Source organism: Notolepis coatsorum (genome assembly GCF_963971535.1).
Source record: "Notolepis coatsorum genome assembly, chromosome: 3".
NCBI classification, from domain to species: domain Eukaryota; kingdom Metazoa; phylum Chordata; class Actinopteri; order Aulopiformes; family Paralepididae; genus Notolepis; species Notolepis coatsorum.
Genome location: NC_140167.1, coordinates 18,521,057 through 18,538,661, shown reverse-complemented (window position 1 = coordinate 18,538,661; position 17,605 = coordinate 18,521,057). Strand labels below are relative to the sequence as shown.

The 17,605-nt window shown below is 42.7% G+C and overlaps 2 protein-coding genes across 7 annotated transcripts in view; both read left to right on the top strand.

The window, feature by feature from the left end:
* Positions 1 to 8,726, top strand: part of larp1b (La ribonucleoprotein 1B) — a 74,916-nt gene extending 66,190 nt beyond the window's left edge. For all 6 annotated transcript variants that reach the window (XM_084310664.1, XM_084310667.1, XM_084310666.1 and 3 more), the window contains 3 exons: positions 555 to 664; positions 4,402 to 4,529; positions 7,007 to 8,726. In XM_084310664.1, the coding sequence (XP_084166790.1) occupies positions 555 to 664; positions 4,402 to 4,529; positions 7,007 to 7,285 (517 nt within the window). In that variant the 3' untranslated portion in view covers positions 7,286 to 8,726. The remainder of the gene's footprint in view (positions 1 to 554; positions 665 to 4,401; positions 4,530 to 7,006) is intronic.
* Positions 8,727 to 9,986: 1,260 nt separating this feature from the next.
* pgrmc2 (progesterone receptor membrane component 2) lies at positions 9,987 to 16,029 on the top strand. The gene is made up of 3 exons (XM_084309416.1): positions 9,987 to 10,381; positions 14,266 to 14,421; positions 15,813 to 16,029. The coding sequence occupies exons 1-3, from the start codon at positions 10,015 to 10,017 to the stop codon at positions 15,908 to 15,910; spliced, it is 621 nt and encodes a 206-aa protein (XP_084165542.1). The 5' UTR covers positions 9,987 to 10,014; the 3' UTR covers positions 15,911 to 16,029.
* The last annotated feature ends 1,576 nt before the right edge of the window (positions 16,030 to 17,605 follow it).

The window sequence follows — 17,605 nt, the reverse complement described above, 5'->3', positions numbered from 1 at the left end:
TTCATTTTTGTGTAAGTGTTGTTTGTCTATAAATGTTAATACAAATTTAAGTTTAAAAAAAGAAAAAAAAAAAATTGTAAACCTTGAAACAAATGATGAGTCTGTGACTGAACACGCTTCTCATCTTGACTAGCTCGTCGTAGAGGGGGTGGGAGGGATTCTCCAGGATAGCAGCCAGCTTCCTTCTCATCCCCCTCTCTGCCACTACCTCTAGTCTGACCAGCTCGACTCCCACCACAGAGCTAGCCTTCCTCACCAGCTTGTTCAGTTTGTTGGTGTCCCTCGAGTTGATGTAGCCCCCCCAGCATGCCACAGCATAGAAGAGGACGCTGGCCACTACAGACTGGTAGAATGACTGCAGCAGTCTATTGCAAACATTGAAGGATATATATATCTATATTGTACATCCGACATTCCCCTGACCCGCTATACAAACAAAACCCCTTTTAGAAACGTGACTTGGAAGTGAACGTTAAATGTCATTCGTTTACCAAGTCCTGCAGTGACAGGGATTAGTCCTTTTGAACGTGTTCCTGTTTGTTTTTTCCCTCAAGGTACGGGCTGGAGTGCCTGTTCAGATACTACAGCTATGGCCTAGAGAAGAGATTCAGGATAGATCTCTTCAAGGACTTCCAGGAGGAGACCCTAAAGGACTACGAGAAAGGTAATTCACAGTTGTACACATGTCATAATCTAGGGATGTCGCGATTACTCAGTCAATCCATTACATAAAATAATCGATTAAAGGTCACTGCACTAATACTTCGAAACATTTCATTGGTGGCAGTTGAATGTTTCAAAGCATCTAGTCTGACAGAAATACAGAAGAAGAAGAAGAAGAAGAAGAAGAATTTCATTCAGAAGCGCTAAGATTGTTAAAAAATGCTCTAAAAAGACCCTGTTAAAGTGAGCTTATTTTTTTGGGGATGACAAGTAATCAGACTTGTACATAAATCTGGACACAATCCACCCACCATGCGTATACGAGACGAGGTAACGCTGACCCGATCCAGCAACAGGAGACGCCTAACCGTTGTGTGGACACACGGCAATAGCTACGTTTCCATCCAATTGTCAAGTGAATTTTAAGCGAACTTTTGAAATGTTGCAAAAACTATCATTCAAATGAGGTGCCATCAGTTGGGTTGTGGTGAATAAACCTACGTGAACATGGAAACGTAGCACATCCACTGAAACACACACAGCATTAACATGAGTGCCAGGGACGCGTTTTGTCATTAGTTCATGCCGCCAGGTGAGTGCCACCAACGCTATATAGCGTTTGTTTGTCGTATTTTTTTTAATTTATTAGCGATTTGAATTCATATTTCATCAATCGAGCCTCACGCTAGTGTTGCAGATTCTCTCTGAGCTCAATTGGGAAAATACCGCCCCCTATCGTCTCCCTGTGTAACTGCACCCCATTCGTTTAGACTGATGGGGGGGGGGGGCAGCCTCCTCATGTTACTTTTCCGACGAGGCATCTGAAGAGACCCAAGTTGATCGCCGGCCCGGAAAACGCGTGGAATATATATTTACAGTACCCAACACTGAATCAATAAACGCAATCGATATTTGGAATGGCGATCAGGAATTGGAATAATCTTTTTGGATAACATCTGATCTGAGGTAAGGAATCTATTTTACCAGTCTTGGGATAATCAGAGCTATTTTCACCTATATATCAGCGTGTGCCATATGTGTGTGTGTGGCTGTGAGTGTGTGCTCGCTGATCAGGAAATGAGAGAATATATTTTTCAGATCGCTTCTCTAGCGTGCATAAGTACACATATACTATCGATAATCTAGCGTTTATTTGAAAAGGATTCATAAATAGGCCGAAAAAATTAGTTTTTTGTGTATGCCTGAATATTCCAGTAAATGCCGTTTATCACGGAATCTTAATATTTCCTGAAAAACGAGGGCTTTTCAAAATGCTAGAAAACGGAAATGAACCGATTTTATAAAAAAAAAAAAAATCCGTCTCGACAATGTTGACTGCAAACAAGTCATTGATAAATGACGGACAGATTAGACACATAGCCATAATTAAAAACAATCCGACTCGACAATGTTGACTGCAAACAAGTCATTGATAAACAACGGACAGATTAGACACATAATTTAAGACAGATATTATGCGTTCACAACGCTATCATTGAAGTGGGTGCTGGCATTCAACGGCGGTAAGGCGCACCGCATCGCCGGTATTATTATTATTAATGATCAGATCTAAAAAAAAATATCACATTGAAATAACAAAAGGTAAAAGGAATGCATCATATTGATTTATGGAGCAAAACCCACTTCACCGAACTTGAAGGTGCACATGCCAGAAGCCAGTCCCTCTTAGGTGAATGCATTTGGTCTGAGAAAAGGATTAAACCTTTTTGTTTCTCAACCTCGTTCTCGGTTGTGAATGACTTACTGACACAGAATGAAGGATTACTTCCAAAGCTTTATTCCAGCCCAGTTCATTTTATGTACAGTTGAGTGTCACTAATTTGAATCCCCCCCAGAACTGAGATTTGAACTTACCACTAAAATATTGGCGTAACTGAAACATTGAGCCAAAACATCAGTTTACATGCCTTTTTCCAGCCAATATAAAACTCCACAAAATAAATTCCTAGCATAGACTTGTTATAATAAATACTATCGGCGTCATGCAAGTTATGTGCAAATATGATCGTCTCAATAAAACAACGTACGTTTATACTACTGACCATATTCTATTCTCCACTTGCACAACCTGAAAGTAGGCACTTCCGGTTGCGAATGGTACTTCCTGTCCCATCCAAATACATTGTTTTTAGCTACTTTTCTCCCGTTATTTAAACAACTTTGTCGTCACAGAGAGGCAATGAAACGTTTGTATTATTATAGTATATAATGTATTTAATAAGCAAACATTTGTCAGCAGGGTTTTTGGGCTGTATTTCATGTAAAAACGTTTACTGTTAGTTTACTTGCTCACGCTAATTAAGGCTAATTCTGGCTAACAGAAGCTAGCGCAAGAAACGACGCCGCAAAGTATTGTTTATAGTGCATTTCTTGCCACCTTATAGCATTTGTACATTTGTATGACAGTCTATAATGCTCCTGTGAGGTTTTTCCGGACGTTTTGGTAATGATTTTCACTATAAAATCATATTTCTAAATGACAGGAAGTTGATAAACTGGCCGGAATAGCTTTGAGCTAACGATCTTTGCCGATGCATTCCATTCTAAACGTAACGTTAGTTGTTCAAAACATTACCTGTCTATATAATTTGTTCCTCAACATTAGCTTCTAACTTTAGCAGGCTGCAGCTTGCTGGCTAACGTTAGCTTCTAACTGTAGCAGGCTGCAGCTTGCTGGCTAACGTTAGCTTCTAACTGTAGCAGGCTACAGCTTGCTGGCTAACGTTAGCTTCTAACTGTAGCAGGCTGCAGCTTGCTGGCTAACGTTAGCTTCTAACTGTAGCAGGCTGCAGTTAGTTTACAAAACATTACCTGTCTATATAACGTTGAGGAACAAATTATATAGACGGGTAATGTTTTGAACAACTATTTAGAATGGAATGCATCGGCAAAGATCATTAGCTCAAAGCTATTCCGGCCAGTTTATCAACTTCCTGTCATTTAGAAATATGATTTTATAGTGAAAATCATTACCAAAACGTCCGGAAAAACCTCACGGGAGCATTATGGACTGTCATACAAATGTACAAATGCTATAAGGTGGCAAGAAATGCATTATAAACAATACTTTGCGGCGTCGTTTCTTGCGCTAGGTTCTGTTAGCCAGCATTAGCCTTAATTAGCGTGAGCAAGTAAACTAACAGTAAACGTTTTTACATGAAATACAGCCCAAAAACCCTGCTGACAAACGTTTGTTTATTAAATACATTCTATACTATAATAATACAAACGTTTCATTGCCTCTCTGTGACGACAAAGTTGTTTAAATAACGGGAGAAAAATAGCTAAAAACAATGTATTTGGATGGGACAGGAAGTACCATTCGCAACCGGAAGTCAGCCGGAAGTGCCTACTTTCAGGTTGTGCAAGTGGAGAATAGCGATGGCAAAACGAGATATTTCAGAATTCTTCATATTTTTTTGCTGTCGGTAGTAACGGCTTACCAGCCAAATATGATTACTGCTACTAAATATTTTGCAGCCATTTACCATTTTTTAGCATTCCCATTTGTGCGTCATCTTCATTAATATCCCTGCATGATGCATGAATAAACACAATATTCCAAACATTACCATGGAAACTGACTTTATTCAGATCACTAGGAACCAACAGTGACTGGATTATGTTGTTTGCGTAGAGACAAACCTTGGAGATATCGTTTGTCAAAAATGAAAATCCAATAAATGGTTCTACTGTTTCTGTAATTCCTTCATATAGGCCAGCTGTATGGACTGGAGAAGTTCTGGGCCTTCCTGAAATACTCCAAGATGAAGACCCAGCCCATTGACCCGAAGCTTCAGGAGCACCTGGCCAAGTTCAAGAACCTGGAGGACTTCAGAGTGGATGTAAGTGGGCGTCGGCCATGTCGTTGCGAAAGAGACGGGAGAATGGCTGTGGGTTCAATCTCACACTATTCACTATGGGTATTCATTCACCACGTGTAACTGTCTAGCAGCTGCTACTTCCTAGATCACATTTGAAATGGGTCCAAGTCTTTAATGTAGCATCTGTCATATTTTGAAGATGCATGTATTCTTGCATCCTGGGAATTGCTGTGAAAGGAGGGTTTTTGTAGAGCTTGACAGATACTGGATTTTTGGGACTTAGTTGAGCTTAGTGTGGTGTTTAATGTTTCAGTAAGAGTTTTTGTATGCTTAGTGTATGTTAAAGCTTAGTGTAGTGTTTCAGTAGTGGATTTTGTATGCTTAGTGTATGTTAAAGCTTAGTTTAGTGTTTCAGTAGTGGATTTTGTATGCTTAGTGTATGTTAAAGCTTAGTTTAATGTACACTAAGCATACAGAATCTACTACTGAAACACTAAACTAAGCTTTAATGTACACTAAGCATACAGAATCCACTACTGAAACACTAAAGCTTAGTTTAGTGTTTCAGTAGTGGATTTCGTATGCTTGGTGTATATTAACCTGTTAAGATGCTTTTTTGTATCATAAATCGATCAATAGAGACCGTATTAGATCCCCAATTATCATATCATGGGGTATCAAGCCACACTCATTGGCTACAACCCTGTGCAAAGATTTTCGAGATCGCCAAATGATTGACGGAGCTAGAGCCCCGGGAGTCGGGGGTGGTAATGTGTACTTTTGCATACTTTGGGGCACGCCTCACATATCGGCATGTAACTCGAGAACCGCTGAACGGATTTTGTCACCTGAAAGGGTAATCGACAGGCAACAAATAGGGCTTTAATTCTATATATTGTATTAAAAGAAATGCACTAGAGGTCGGCAAAGTGGCATCGCGAATCGTCCTCATGAGGGCCCACATGTGTATATTTTCATTTTTACAGATGTTTTATACGATTTATCGGAAATACGAATTTATCGGAAAAATGCTAATTATATCTCTTTTATCGTAAAACCGCAAGGAAATGACTAGATCCAGATCCCTGCCATTGGAAAGAGGAGCCGTTTCCCTACCCATAGATGTATGATTTGGCCATAATAAGGCCAAGTTCAAGGTCAAATATGAATTCATAATTAAAATCGATTATCATTTATTACTGTATCTACAAATCCTTCTGTTTAATCATCTTCCCTTTATTCATTTGCTTAGATTTTTTTTACACTTGATCTCAATAAGGTGGTGAATGAGCTCAGTGAGCGTAACCCCGCAGATTTAACATGGTGTTATTCACCGTCAAAGATACAAAAATAAATCATAATTTATATTCTCCTTTTCTTCATTACAATTTACTCAAGCCTAGTAACAGACACAATATTTCTGGAACTGGAATACACTGGAAATACATACCCCCAGGTCCCTAGATACCAAGAACATGCAAATTGACCTTGCAGAAGTGGAGCAATCTTCCATTTACTTAGGCATGTACCTTTAGGCGAAATTTCTGAAAATAGGGCTACCACTTAACAGGTTAAAGCTTTTTATACAATGGTCTGGGTGAATACTGTCTTCTGATTGGCCGGCAGCTATGCATTATAACCGTGTAATGCACATGTAATCGGCTCAAGTTTAATCACTGTTCTAAATTCATCCGCTACCCAACCTGTAACCGTGGCAACATTAAAGAGCACAGCTGTCGAAGCTTACCCATTAAAGAGCACAGCTGTCGAAGCTCACTCGTTATTACCTGCGACGAGCACAGCTGACTTGTCAACTTGATAAACTAACGACTGGGAAGGAAACGCCAATGTGGTATTTTATTAGGCCGTGGTATATGGTATTTTACTATATCACAGTTAAGGGGCGTAGTTCGCCCGACGCAAGGCAGAGTTAGTTGGTAACTAGATTAATAAACTTAGTGGAAGTGGCAATAATCAGAATAAAATCATCGCTTTATCCGTCTGATTCAGATTACGCTATCAGCCATTTTGAGCCTCTCTTGGTCCGTATATGGGCATGTGTGTGTGTGTCATGACACGAGGCCTTCTCCCAATCTTAGCATGAAGAGTATTCCTCCTTTTAACTGGCATGTGTCAGCCCCAGTCTCCTCCGTAGACCGTCTCATTTAACCAGGCTAAGGTTTTCCCCCCTCAGACCCAGAGTGATACTGACTTGTGAAAAGGAATTGGAATCATAGCTGTGTGTATACTCTGATTATACCATGGCTATGAACCAATAAGATTGCTTGATTTGAGCTACCCGTTTTGTAAACCGTCTTAAGCCTAGGCATTGCGTGGAGGGTGGTTCTTGGCCTCCCATGTTGTGCCTTAAAACGCACCTACTCATTGATTATCCCTTACGTGTATGTTGAGTGTCAGTAATGGATTTTGTAAGCTTAGTGTATGTTAAAGCTGCGTGTGTTGAGTGCTTGACGCTAACCTTTGACCTCTTCCTCTAGCCCCCGATGGGAGAGGACGGAGGCAGGAGAAGACGCCTCTCCTCCTCTGGCGGGGACGAAGGCAGGCGTCGGCGACACCCCTCCAACCCTACCTCAAAGCCCACGCAGGCCGCCAAGTCCTCTGCTGCCGCTGCCGCTGCCACGCCCACCCCTGGCCCCGCTGCACATGCACAGAACACGCCCAAAGAAAACACCCAGAAAGCCCTGCCAGCCCAGGGGAAGAAGGCTGAGGCTGGAGCTGGTAACGCCAAAAAGGAAAGCCGTGCACCAAATAAATGAATAGCTCCCACCTGGCCATCCTGGGAGAATGAGAGATCAGAGTGAGAGAGTGCACCTCTCGGCAGAGAAGAGTGCTCTTTACAGTGGCATATCGTTCTGGTATGAACCGACTGCTAAGGATGATTGGTTTAATTTGATTTGTTTTATCGGTGCATTTAACTTTTTTTCCCTTTTTTTTTTAAATTTTTTAGCAAGCATAAATAAAGTGAGCTTGAATTAAGTTATCAATGCGCTCGACAGCTCTTTTAACGTTTACAAAAGAATGCATTCCCTGCATTTAGCATTTATTCTCTCGGATGCCATACATTTCAACGAGCGTTAAGACCTTGTTGATCTCCGGAGACTGTAAAGAAAACAAAAAACACACACAAAAAAAACACATCTCAGTCTGGTAAGAGCTTGGCCTGTTGAACTGTGAGTTGGACTTCCTGTTTGCCCGTGATGAGGCTTCTGGAAGTCTTGACTTCCTGTTTGCCTGTGATGAGGCTTCTGGAAGTCTTTTGGTGCCTTAATTTGAAGCGGAATCATGACGGAGAATGCGTTCAGTCCATATATATTTTTTTGAAAGTCTTCTCTCCCATATTAATTGTTTTGGGTTTGCAAGTTACGAGGGAGTTGGGGAAAAAAAACTGACACCGTTTGCCGCGTTGCTTACTTTGTGTCGGCGAGGCACGGAAAGCATCTACAGAGCTGGTTTGATGATGACAATCGAGTAAAACATGACAGCCGCGGTCATTGATTCGGGGGTAGATAGATGGATCCTGAGGCTGCTACTTGGGAAAGGATGTGCTGTTTTTATCGGGGTGACTGACGAGCATCACAGTTGAACTTGACGGGAGTGAAGTTGATTTTTATTTTTTATTTTTGTTGTTGATGAAACCCAGGTGAGTCTATGGAATTGACAAATAGTAATTTGAAATGGTCATCATTCGGAGAAGTTTTATTTACGTCAAGTTTTAAAATTCCAGAAGTAGGATAATTTATTTGTTTTTTTTTCTTCTCGTTTATTTTGATGAAATAGTCTTAGGTAATCATAGCAGTTGTTTTTAATGGCTTTTATGATTTGAAGATTATAAACTATAGGAAATGTTTCGGCTGAAATTCTGGGTGTGCGCTAGCGATCGATTAGGCTGTTTTTAGCTTGAAGTCTACTTCATATCATTATTTTTGACGCTTTGTGCCCTTGGGCACTTTAATCAGCAATTGACCTTTCTTCATCACCAGGCCAAGGCATTCAGCATTGGACAATAAAAAGAAAAATGTACATACTATAAAAAATAATTTGCTATTCATCTTCTTTTGATTTTACGAATTTGATTTTGTGTTTTATCGGTAGTGTGGTTTGAGTGTGTTTTTAGAATAAAAAAGCTATGCATGTCAATGCCAGAGTTTCTTGTCATGAATTGTAAAATGCAAAATTATATAAAGTAACAATTGATTGTGTAAACTTGTCTCTGTGTGATCTGTTGTGTTTAGCTGCCAACTGGTTTTGTTGACACCTGGCAACATATCTGGTAAATCTGGAGAGAAAGTGGATAATGTCCAGGTCTTGTAATGTTCTAGTATTGGGCAAATTCTATTTTGGAACCCTGTTCCAGCCGTCGCACTCTGCAATTTCCCAGGTCTGTCCCTACCTGGGTGTGATATTCCCAGGTCTGTCCCTTCCTGGGTGTGATATTCCCAGGTCTGTCCCTTCCAGGGTGTGATATTCCCAGGTCTGTCCCTTCCAGGGTGTGATATTCCCAGTTCTGTCCCTTCCAGGGTGTGATATTCCCAGGTCTGTCCCTTCCTGGGTGTGATATTCCAGGTCTGTCCCTTCCAGGGTGTGATATTCCCACGCTGCTGTGGGCAAGTCTCCTCTTGTAACGTCTAATCCGATCAGCCACTCTGGCGGAACATCTGGAGTGTCATATGAGATAAATCAGATTTTGATAGAAGGCCCTTTATACATCTAATCATACAAGTACATTTCAAAGCATAAATCGTGCAAGCATTCGGGAGCGTGTTTACACGCTATGTGCTAATGACATGCAGAATTCCGATGAAACCTGAATAGGGGACAGAGGCAAATGTACTTCTAATGTAACTTACGTACTTCTGTGACATAACTGCACACTTAACGTGGCAGTTGTAATCGGGTACTAAATTATGCTCTCCTTTTAGCAAGAATGTTGAAGCAACCCAAGTATTACCATACAGAGGGGAAGGGGCGGGGCATTTGCTTGGGATACACTTTGTACCCAACAAGTCTAGCAGAAATACTATTTTGAAGCTGAACAAAACATTGTTTTTTTTTAATTATTATTGTCCAGTCAGCATATTGGGAACGTTGACACAAGCATATTTGGCAAGCATTTCAATTTTAACCTGTTACTGGCCGCAAGTAATAAGAGGAATTAGAATTTTTTAATATCTTTTTGCCATCGGTATTGATATATATGATATGATACATTTATTTATATTGCGCCCCTCAACCAATAGTTACCAAGAGTATGGTTGTCTTTTACATGTTCTCCATGGCGAAATCATAACAAAACACAAAATTATTGTTTAGTTCCTTCCGACTGACAAAACAAAACGGACCGGATTTCCCAGCGGGGCACGGGAGTAACGACAGCCCCGCGGCCCTGCCCGCCTGTAGCCCCGCCCCTGGGACGCGTCTATTAAAGGGCCAGTAGGCGGGTTAGAGCCGCTGGTAGGGGCGGGTAGGCGCTTCTATCGTGCACAGTATGGCGGACGATGGAGACACTTCGAGTGGACCAGTTGACACAACAAGCGGCGGCTTGTTGGGGACGACGGCTGACGAGTCCGAAGGAGGGCTCAGCCTCGGCGCGATGTTGTTAGATATCAGTGTTTTAGTCGTGATCGTCGCGGTGTGCTACGTGATTTACCGGCGCTGGGGCGCGCGGCACGGCGCTGCGGACGGCGCGGCCCTGGGAGGCGGCGAGGCCTCCACACTCCTGCCCAAGATGAGGAGACGGGATTTCAGTTTGGAACAACTCAGGGAATACGACGGACTCCAGAACCCGCGGATCTTGATGGCCGTCAACATGAAAGTCTTCGACGTTACATCTGGCAAAAAGTTTTACGGGAAAGGTAAGGAGGGGAGGGGGGAGACGATCAACGAACAAGTGACGGAAGAACGACACCCGATGAGCGGGCTGCTATAGCTAACAGAACCAGTTCCCCTGCTGCTGCCGTCCGGCCGCAGTTTGGGCGCAAACCGTCGTTAGCTTAGCTTTAGCTACCCGTCCGCTTTGTCTGCTCTGCACGCCAACCGTCGTTAGCTAGCATGGCATGGGGGCGAGCAACGATCGCGAATATATGTCGCTTAATACTAGGAATCCTGTGCACGTTTCCTTTTTATGTTTAGCAACACATGGCTCTGTGTGAGTTAAGTTGTGCACTGGCGTTATTCAACTGCTAACTGTCGTCAGAGGGGCTGGGTGTCAGCAGGTCGAGGCTAACGCTGCTAGCTTGATGCTGCAACAGTGTTGACGTCCATCTGCGCCGTCTGGCTGGCTGTCTAGACGGTCAGTAGAAGAGGGAGGATCAGTGTGTTTTGAATAGTTCTATAATAATAACGTGAACTTTTTTTTACTCAATGCAGTGCGGTTTATAAAAACAGCCGTAACCTAGTAATATTGCATGATCAATGTTCGGTTACACAGACTTACACAGGCTAGCTTAACATGTCTCAACAAATGCGCATGTTTGTATTAATTAATAATTGTGTGCCATTATTGCTATCACAAATGTAATAATTGTGAGATATTTCTGTAATGAGTTGTATGTGTATGTATCAAGCATCCTTGACTTACAGGGACAACGATGTAAATAAGCCATTGGCTTTTTCGTTCCTATCCTTGACTAAAGCTAATATGTGATGTAATGATCTGTATGTTTTGTTGTCTAAATACATACCTAGGTAACGCTATAGCGTTAGAAAAGGAATGCAAATAAGAACCACACGCGTCTTCTCAGTCCGTGAATATATAAACTAATATAATCTGTAAAGTATGCTGTTCAAAAAGCACCAGTTTGTCACTGGCCTTGAAAAAGGCAAGACTAGTTTGCTGCCCCATTCCCAAAATTTTCTCTTAAATTGGCTGCAGTCAACTATGTTGTTGTAGCCTGTATAATTATCATATTTAGCATAAACCACATTCCTTGTTCCAGGTGCATGTTACTAAAATAACATATCCAGGACAAAACCCAAGTAGGCATGAGGTTTAAGTCTAAACTAAATCAAATAACTTGCTGTTATTTGTGTCCCTGAGGGGGATGACGGAGAACACTTGTATCTTTTGCTTGGGTCTGTTCTGTGACTGTGGTGGAATGTGCTGCGAAGAGAAAATCTAATCTGGTTAAGCGACGTGATAAAGGCGTCTTTGCTTAATGGACTCTTTGATGGGGATCATGTGAAATACTATGTATTTGTTGCATTCTTTGTTGCACAACTGAAATAAAGAACCATACGAGTTATCCCGAGGGAGAACTGAGTGTTCTTCACAATTTCACATGCTGATCAGATGATGCAAAACCTAATTGTTTTGTGGCAGGGGGTCTGTTCTCTATCCCTATGTTCTAGTACAGGCTGTAGCAGTATTTAATATTATTATGGCTACTTGATTATGGATATTGAGCAATGTTTATATATATATTTTGTTAATGGTCTATTATCTAGTAGTAACAAATACATTTATTGACATATTTAGGGTGTTTATGCTTTTATTATATAAGAAGGTAATTGATAGGAAATCAGGAGATGGGGGATGACTAACAACAAAGGTCTTCAGGCTGAGAGACTTGAACCCAGGATGTTGCGATTACTTTGCATGTATTAGCCACCTGGACAGCATGTGATGGTTATATATTACCTGGTGTGTGTGTTGTGGGGCCACCTGGACAGCCTGTGATGGTTATATTACTTGGTGTGTGTGTGGTGGGGCCACCTGGACAGCATGTGATGGTCAACAACCTTGCCCCTCCCTACCTGTCCGACCTCCTCCACCGTCACACGCCCACCCGTCGCCTTAGGTCTGCAGATGCCAACCTCCTAACACCTCCCACGACCAAGCTCCGGACCTGGGGCGACAGGGCCTTTGCTGCTGCTGCCCCCTCCCTCTGGAATGCCCTCCCCAGCCATATCCGTGATGCAAACACCCTGACATATTTTAAATCAGCCCTCAAAACCCACCTTTTCAATCTTGCTTTTGACCTCTAAAGGCGCTCCCATAGTCCAGCAGACTGTACACAGAGCAGACTCCGCGGACGTCCGCGCGGACTCTTTGAGCCTTCATAGTCGAGCGGACCTCCGTGGACCAATTTCCTAGATGTCACGCGCCAGTTTACACAATTGTCCCCACGCTGTTCAACTTCTGTCATGTCCTCGTCATCCGATGTCAAAATAAAGAGTATGTTATCTCCGTTTCCAATATTTCGATAATAAAACGGGCAGTTTTACGCACTTGAATAACAGGTATATAGGCAGCGAGATGCAATGTACCGTATAGGCTTGAGGTGGACAGCGCGCGTGGTGCTGAAAAGACACGCATTGCATGAAATAAAAGCACCAGTTTTATTTCAAAATATTGGAAACGGAGATAACATTCTATGTTATCTCCGTTTCCAATATTTCGAAATAAAACTGGCAATTTTACACACTTCATTTAGAAAAGCCATTCAAACATCTCTCTTGGCACGGAGCGAGTGTTCAGAGTAAAATGCAGATCGGCGTCACATTAAATGCAGTTCGATGTCAACCAAAACGCAGAGCAGCGTTTTGTGTGACACCAAGTCAGCGGCGCGGATGTCCGCGCGTCAGAAAATTGGAGCTTCGCACCTGTGGGTCTGCTGTCCGCTGAGATCAAAGCTCAAGAGTCCGCGCGGACGTCCGCGGAGTCTGCTCTGTGTACAGTCTGCTGGACTATGGGAGCGCCTTAATTCTGTCGGTTTTATTTTATTTTGTCATGTATTATTTTTGTTCTGTTTTTTTGTTTTGCCATAGTTTGTCTCTCCTGCCCATGTGAAGCGTCTTTGAGCACCTGGAAAAGCGCTATATAAAATAGATGTATTATTATTATTATTATTATTATATTACTTGGTGTGTGTGGTGGACTGGTGGGGCCACCTGGACAGAATGTGATGGTTATATTACCTGGTGTGTGTGTTGTGGGGCCACCTGGACAGCATGTGATGGTTATATTACTTGGTGTGTGTGTGGTGGGGCCACCTGGACAGCATGTGATGGTTATATTACTTGGTGTGTGTGTGTGGGGCCACCTGGACAGCATGTGATGGTTATATTACCTGGTGTGTGTGTGGTGGGGCCACCTGGACAGCCTGTGATGGTTATATTACTTGGTGTGTGTGTGTGGTGGGGCCACCTGGACAGCATGTGATGGTTATATTACTTGGTGTGTGTGTGGTGGGGCCACCTGGACAGCATGTGATGGTTATATTACTTGGTGTGTGTGTGGTGGGGCCACCTGGACAGCATGTGATGGTTATCGCTGCTGTCGGGACAAAACCTCATAACTCCAAAAACCCAACTTTTCAGCAGATGAAAAAAACTAACACAGATTTGAGGGTGAATAGAGTTAGGAGGTTTAGACAGATGATCGGTTTAATGCTTTCCCATTGTTTAAACTTTGTAAAACCCACACACACATATGGAGGATGATCTACGGAGTTGATTTATATAATAAAAAAATAAATAAAAAAAAATTGAGTTATGAGGTTTTGTCCCGACAGCAGCGTTATATTACTTGGTGTGTGTGTGGTGGGGCCACCTGGACAGCATGTGATGGTTATATTACTTGGTGTGTGTGTGGTGCGGCCACCTGGACAGCTTGTGATGGTTATATTACTTGGTGTGTGTGTGGTGGTGGTTCACTGCGGTTGAATGCATGTAGAGAGGGACCACTGAACAACTGTTATTAAACTAACACTCCTCTGTCTGGACTTGTTTTTCACAGAGGGCCCTTATGGCATTTTCGCGGGCCGCGATGGATCCAGAGGCCTGGCGACATTCTGTCTGGAGAAGGACGCTCTTAAGGACGAATATGACGACTTTTCTGACCTCAACGCTGTACAGATGGAGAGTGTGAGAGAGTGGGAGATGCAGTTCATGGGTAGGATATATTTTATATATGCATGTTATGTAGGATTATATATAAATGTTTTATATATGTGTGTATATGTATATATCTTTTATATATGTAGGGCTATATATTTTATATATGATATCTTTTTTGAAGCCTTAATCATTGGGAGTTATTTGAACTTTTTTGTTTATTTTTTAGTCTGCAATCCCAATGAGAACTGTGATCTCTTGCACTGGAATGCAGGCCCAAATAACTGTTCTCTTGCCATGTGGGGAACCACCAGAAACATGACCCGGTTTGGTTGTTTAAGAACCCTGGCTTTGAAGGATATCACATAAGTGTGGATTCTGTGGAACATTGTATTCTGCTCCTGTCCACCATTTTGATTTGAAACGTCCTTTAGATAGTGTTTTTTTTTACGGTTGTTGTTTCACAGACACGCCCACCATTTCTTTCATGCGCAAGTACAACTTTATGTCTCGTTAGGAATGCGGATGGGGGATTTTCTGTATATTTCAGTTCTCATTTTGGGTGTTAAGTTGATTTCCTGGTTTGCCTTTAGTTTTGGGCTCTGGTGGGGTGTAGCTACTCCAGTTTATCCTATCTGCCTTTTACCATAGATAAACTCTCATTTACACCATATTTAAATGGTCCATCACACACACACACAAGGAGAATTTTACCATCTAGACTCTCATTCACACCATGTTCAAAAGATCCATCACACACAAGGAGACTTTACCATAGATAGACTCTCATTCACACCATATTTTAATGATCCATCTCACACACGAGGATACTTTATCATAGATAGACTTATTCACACCATATTCTAATGATCCATCTCACACACACAGAGACTTTATCATAGATAGACTCTCATTCACACCATATTCAAATGATCCATCACACAAGGCGGTTCAACAGCAGAACTCTAAACCTCTGATATGTAACCTAACTGTAGCACCACCTCTGCCCTGTCCATTGGTCTCGAATGTCATGATGATTTGAAAATGGGGGGTCCTGAATATATACGAGATGAAAGTCTTTCTCTGGTCTGCATCCCCTTAACAATTGTTTGTATTGAGCCGAACTGTATTGTACCGGTACCCATTCTGCAATCTGTTAATAACGTTTTCAATCAAAACACACACACGCACAGAGGACAGAGCAATCATCTATTAGACAATGATGCATTTGTTTCTAAGCTGGCCCCAAGCTTTCACTGCAAAAAATATAATATAATAGTTATTTTTTAAACACATGGTGCTGTGCTGTCATAGTGGCGCTCCGCCCCTATAACATTCTTTATGGAAAGCACTGCAACCATCTTCATTACATTAGGGTAATGTAATATATCAACTCTTGCCGAGAACGGCGGACCTCAATTAATGGCCTGTTTTTCTCATTCCCTACAGAAAAATACGACTACGTGGGCCGGCTTTTGAAGCCCGGGGACGAGCCGTCTGAGTACACGGACGAGGAGGACGTCAAAGACCACCTGAAGCACGACTGAGCTGTTTACTGACGCCACCAAAGCCAGGATCCCAGGAACAGCTGCGACAGACCGCCTGTACCACGCCCCCCCTCCCCCTCGTCGTCGTCCTCCGCCCCGCCACTCGATCCTGCCCCCCCCCCCCCCCCCCCCCCCCCTGTACCTGTATCTCTCTGGCCGTAGCTGTTCTGGAAAGGAAGGACTCAGTCTGTCAAGCCCCCCCTCCACCACCACCCACCCCCCACCCGCCCTGGCACCCAAAACCTCCCTCTCCATCCTACAAGATTATACCACCAAATGGAAAAAGATTGAGAAACTGTCATTGGCGAAGTGGAGGAGGAGCGGGAGGGGCGGATTTTAATGACCGTTGCGTGTCTGGGTTTTGTGCTGTTCGGTATATTTGTAAAGGAAAATAACTTGACTAAACGTTTTACTCCCAATTTATTTTTTTCCCAGAGGAAATGTGTCCCAACGAGCGTGGTTGCTGCGGAGAGCTGGGCGGTGATTGGTCAGAGGGTGTTGTCTGTCATAAAAAGGAAAAAAAACGATAGTCAAAAATGTCATTGGGGTAGTGGGGGGGGGGGGGGGGGGCGAATTTGCTTTTTGTTCTTCTTTTTTCACTTCGCAACTGAACTGCTTTAGCTTTCAAAAGCTTGTCAATCAATCAATTTTTTTTTTGTTAAAGATGAAAAATAAATGTTCCTTTTTTTCCACTCCCCTCCCTGTTGAAAGGGGCGATGCTGTGTGGCCTAACCAAAGGCAACGGGAGGGGGGACGACTTGCATTTTCCTGTTGTGTTTGTAGTGTATGCACTACTAGTTTCTCTGTTCGTCACCGTGTGATTGTATTCGTTGAGTAGCATAGCGGGGAGGGTGTGGGGGGGGGTGGAGGGTGTTAAAGTCCTTGCCATAAAAATGATCTTTTGAATCACGTCGAGACAGATTGAAAATTGGTGATTTGGGAATTCAAAGGGAAGGTCAAAAGACAGTTCTAATCAATCGACTGTTTACATGCCTATCAAGCCAGCTGTAAGTCTGTAGAACCCCCACCCCACCCCCACCCCCACGAAAATGGTCAAAGTATTAATTGTGCCTTATTTTGTTTGTTTTCTACAACTTAAGTCCTGATCAAAAAGAGGAAGGGGAGGGCTGGTGGTTTTGAAAACGAGACCCCCCTCCCCCTGAATGATTTTGACAGCGACGGTCTCCCAACACTCAGACCGCCAGACTAAATAGGCATGCGTTTGTTAGTCCACTCTGGTCCTCCTCGTACAGTCTGTATATTACCCCCACTTCACTCTGTAAATAGACCGTATGAAGTACTCAGTGTTACTGCCATATTTATGTAGTTGACGATGAACTCCATATATATTGCTATGTTGTATTGGCCAAAACCTCATGGTTTGTGTTCCCCCCCCCCCCCCTTTTTTTCTTTCTTTCTTTCTTTTCTGTTTTTTCCCCCACTTCAAGTTCTGAAGTTCTTTTTAAACGTGGGTGAATTTCAAAAGGAATGTTTAAAGTGCTGCGGGTGGGACAGGGATGTGTTCTTGGCGAATTTTAGGAGAAAAGTTGCTTTTTCCTGTAAATATCTGTATCATTTTATTAAAGCATGTGCAAAAATTGTGAGCTATGCCGAATTCCCACCACGTCATGTATTTAAATGTTGGGTGTGTGTGTGTGTGTGTGTGCGTGTGTCTGCGCGACAGAGACAGGAAGG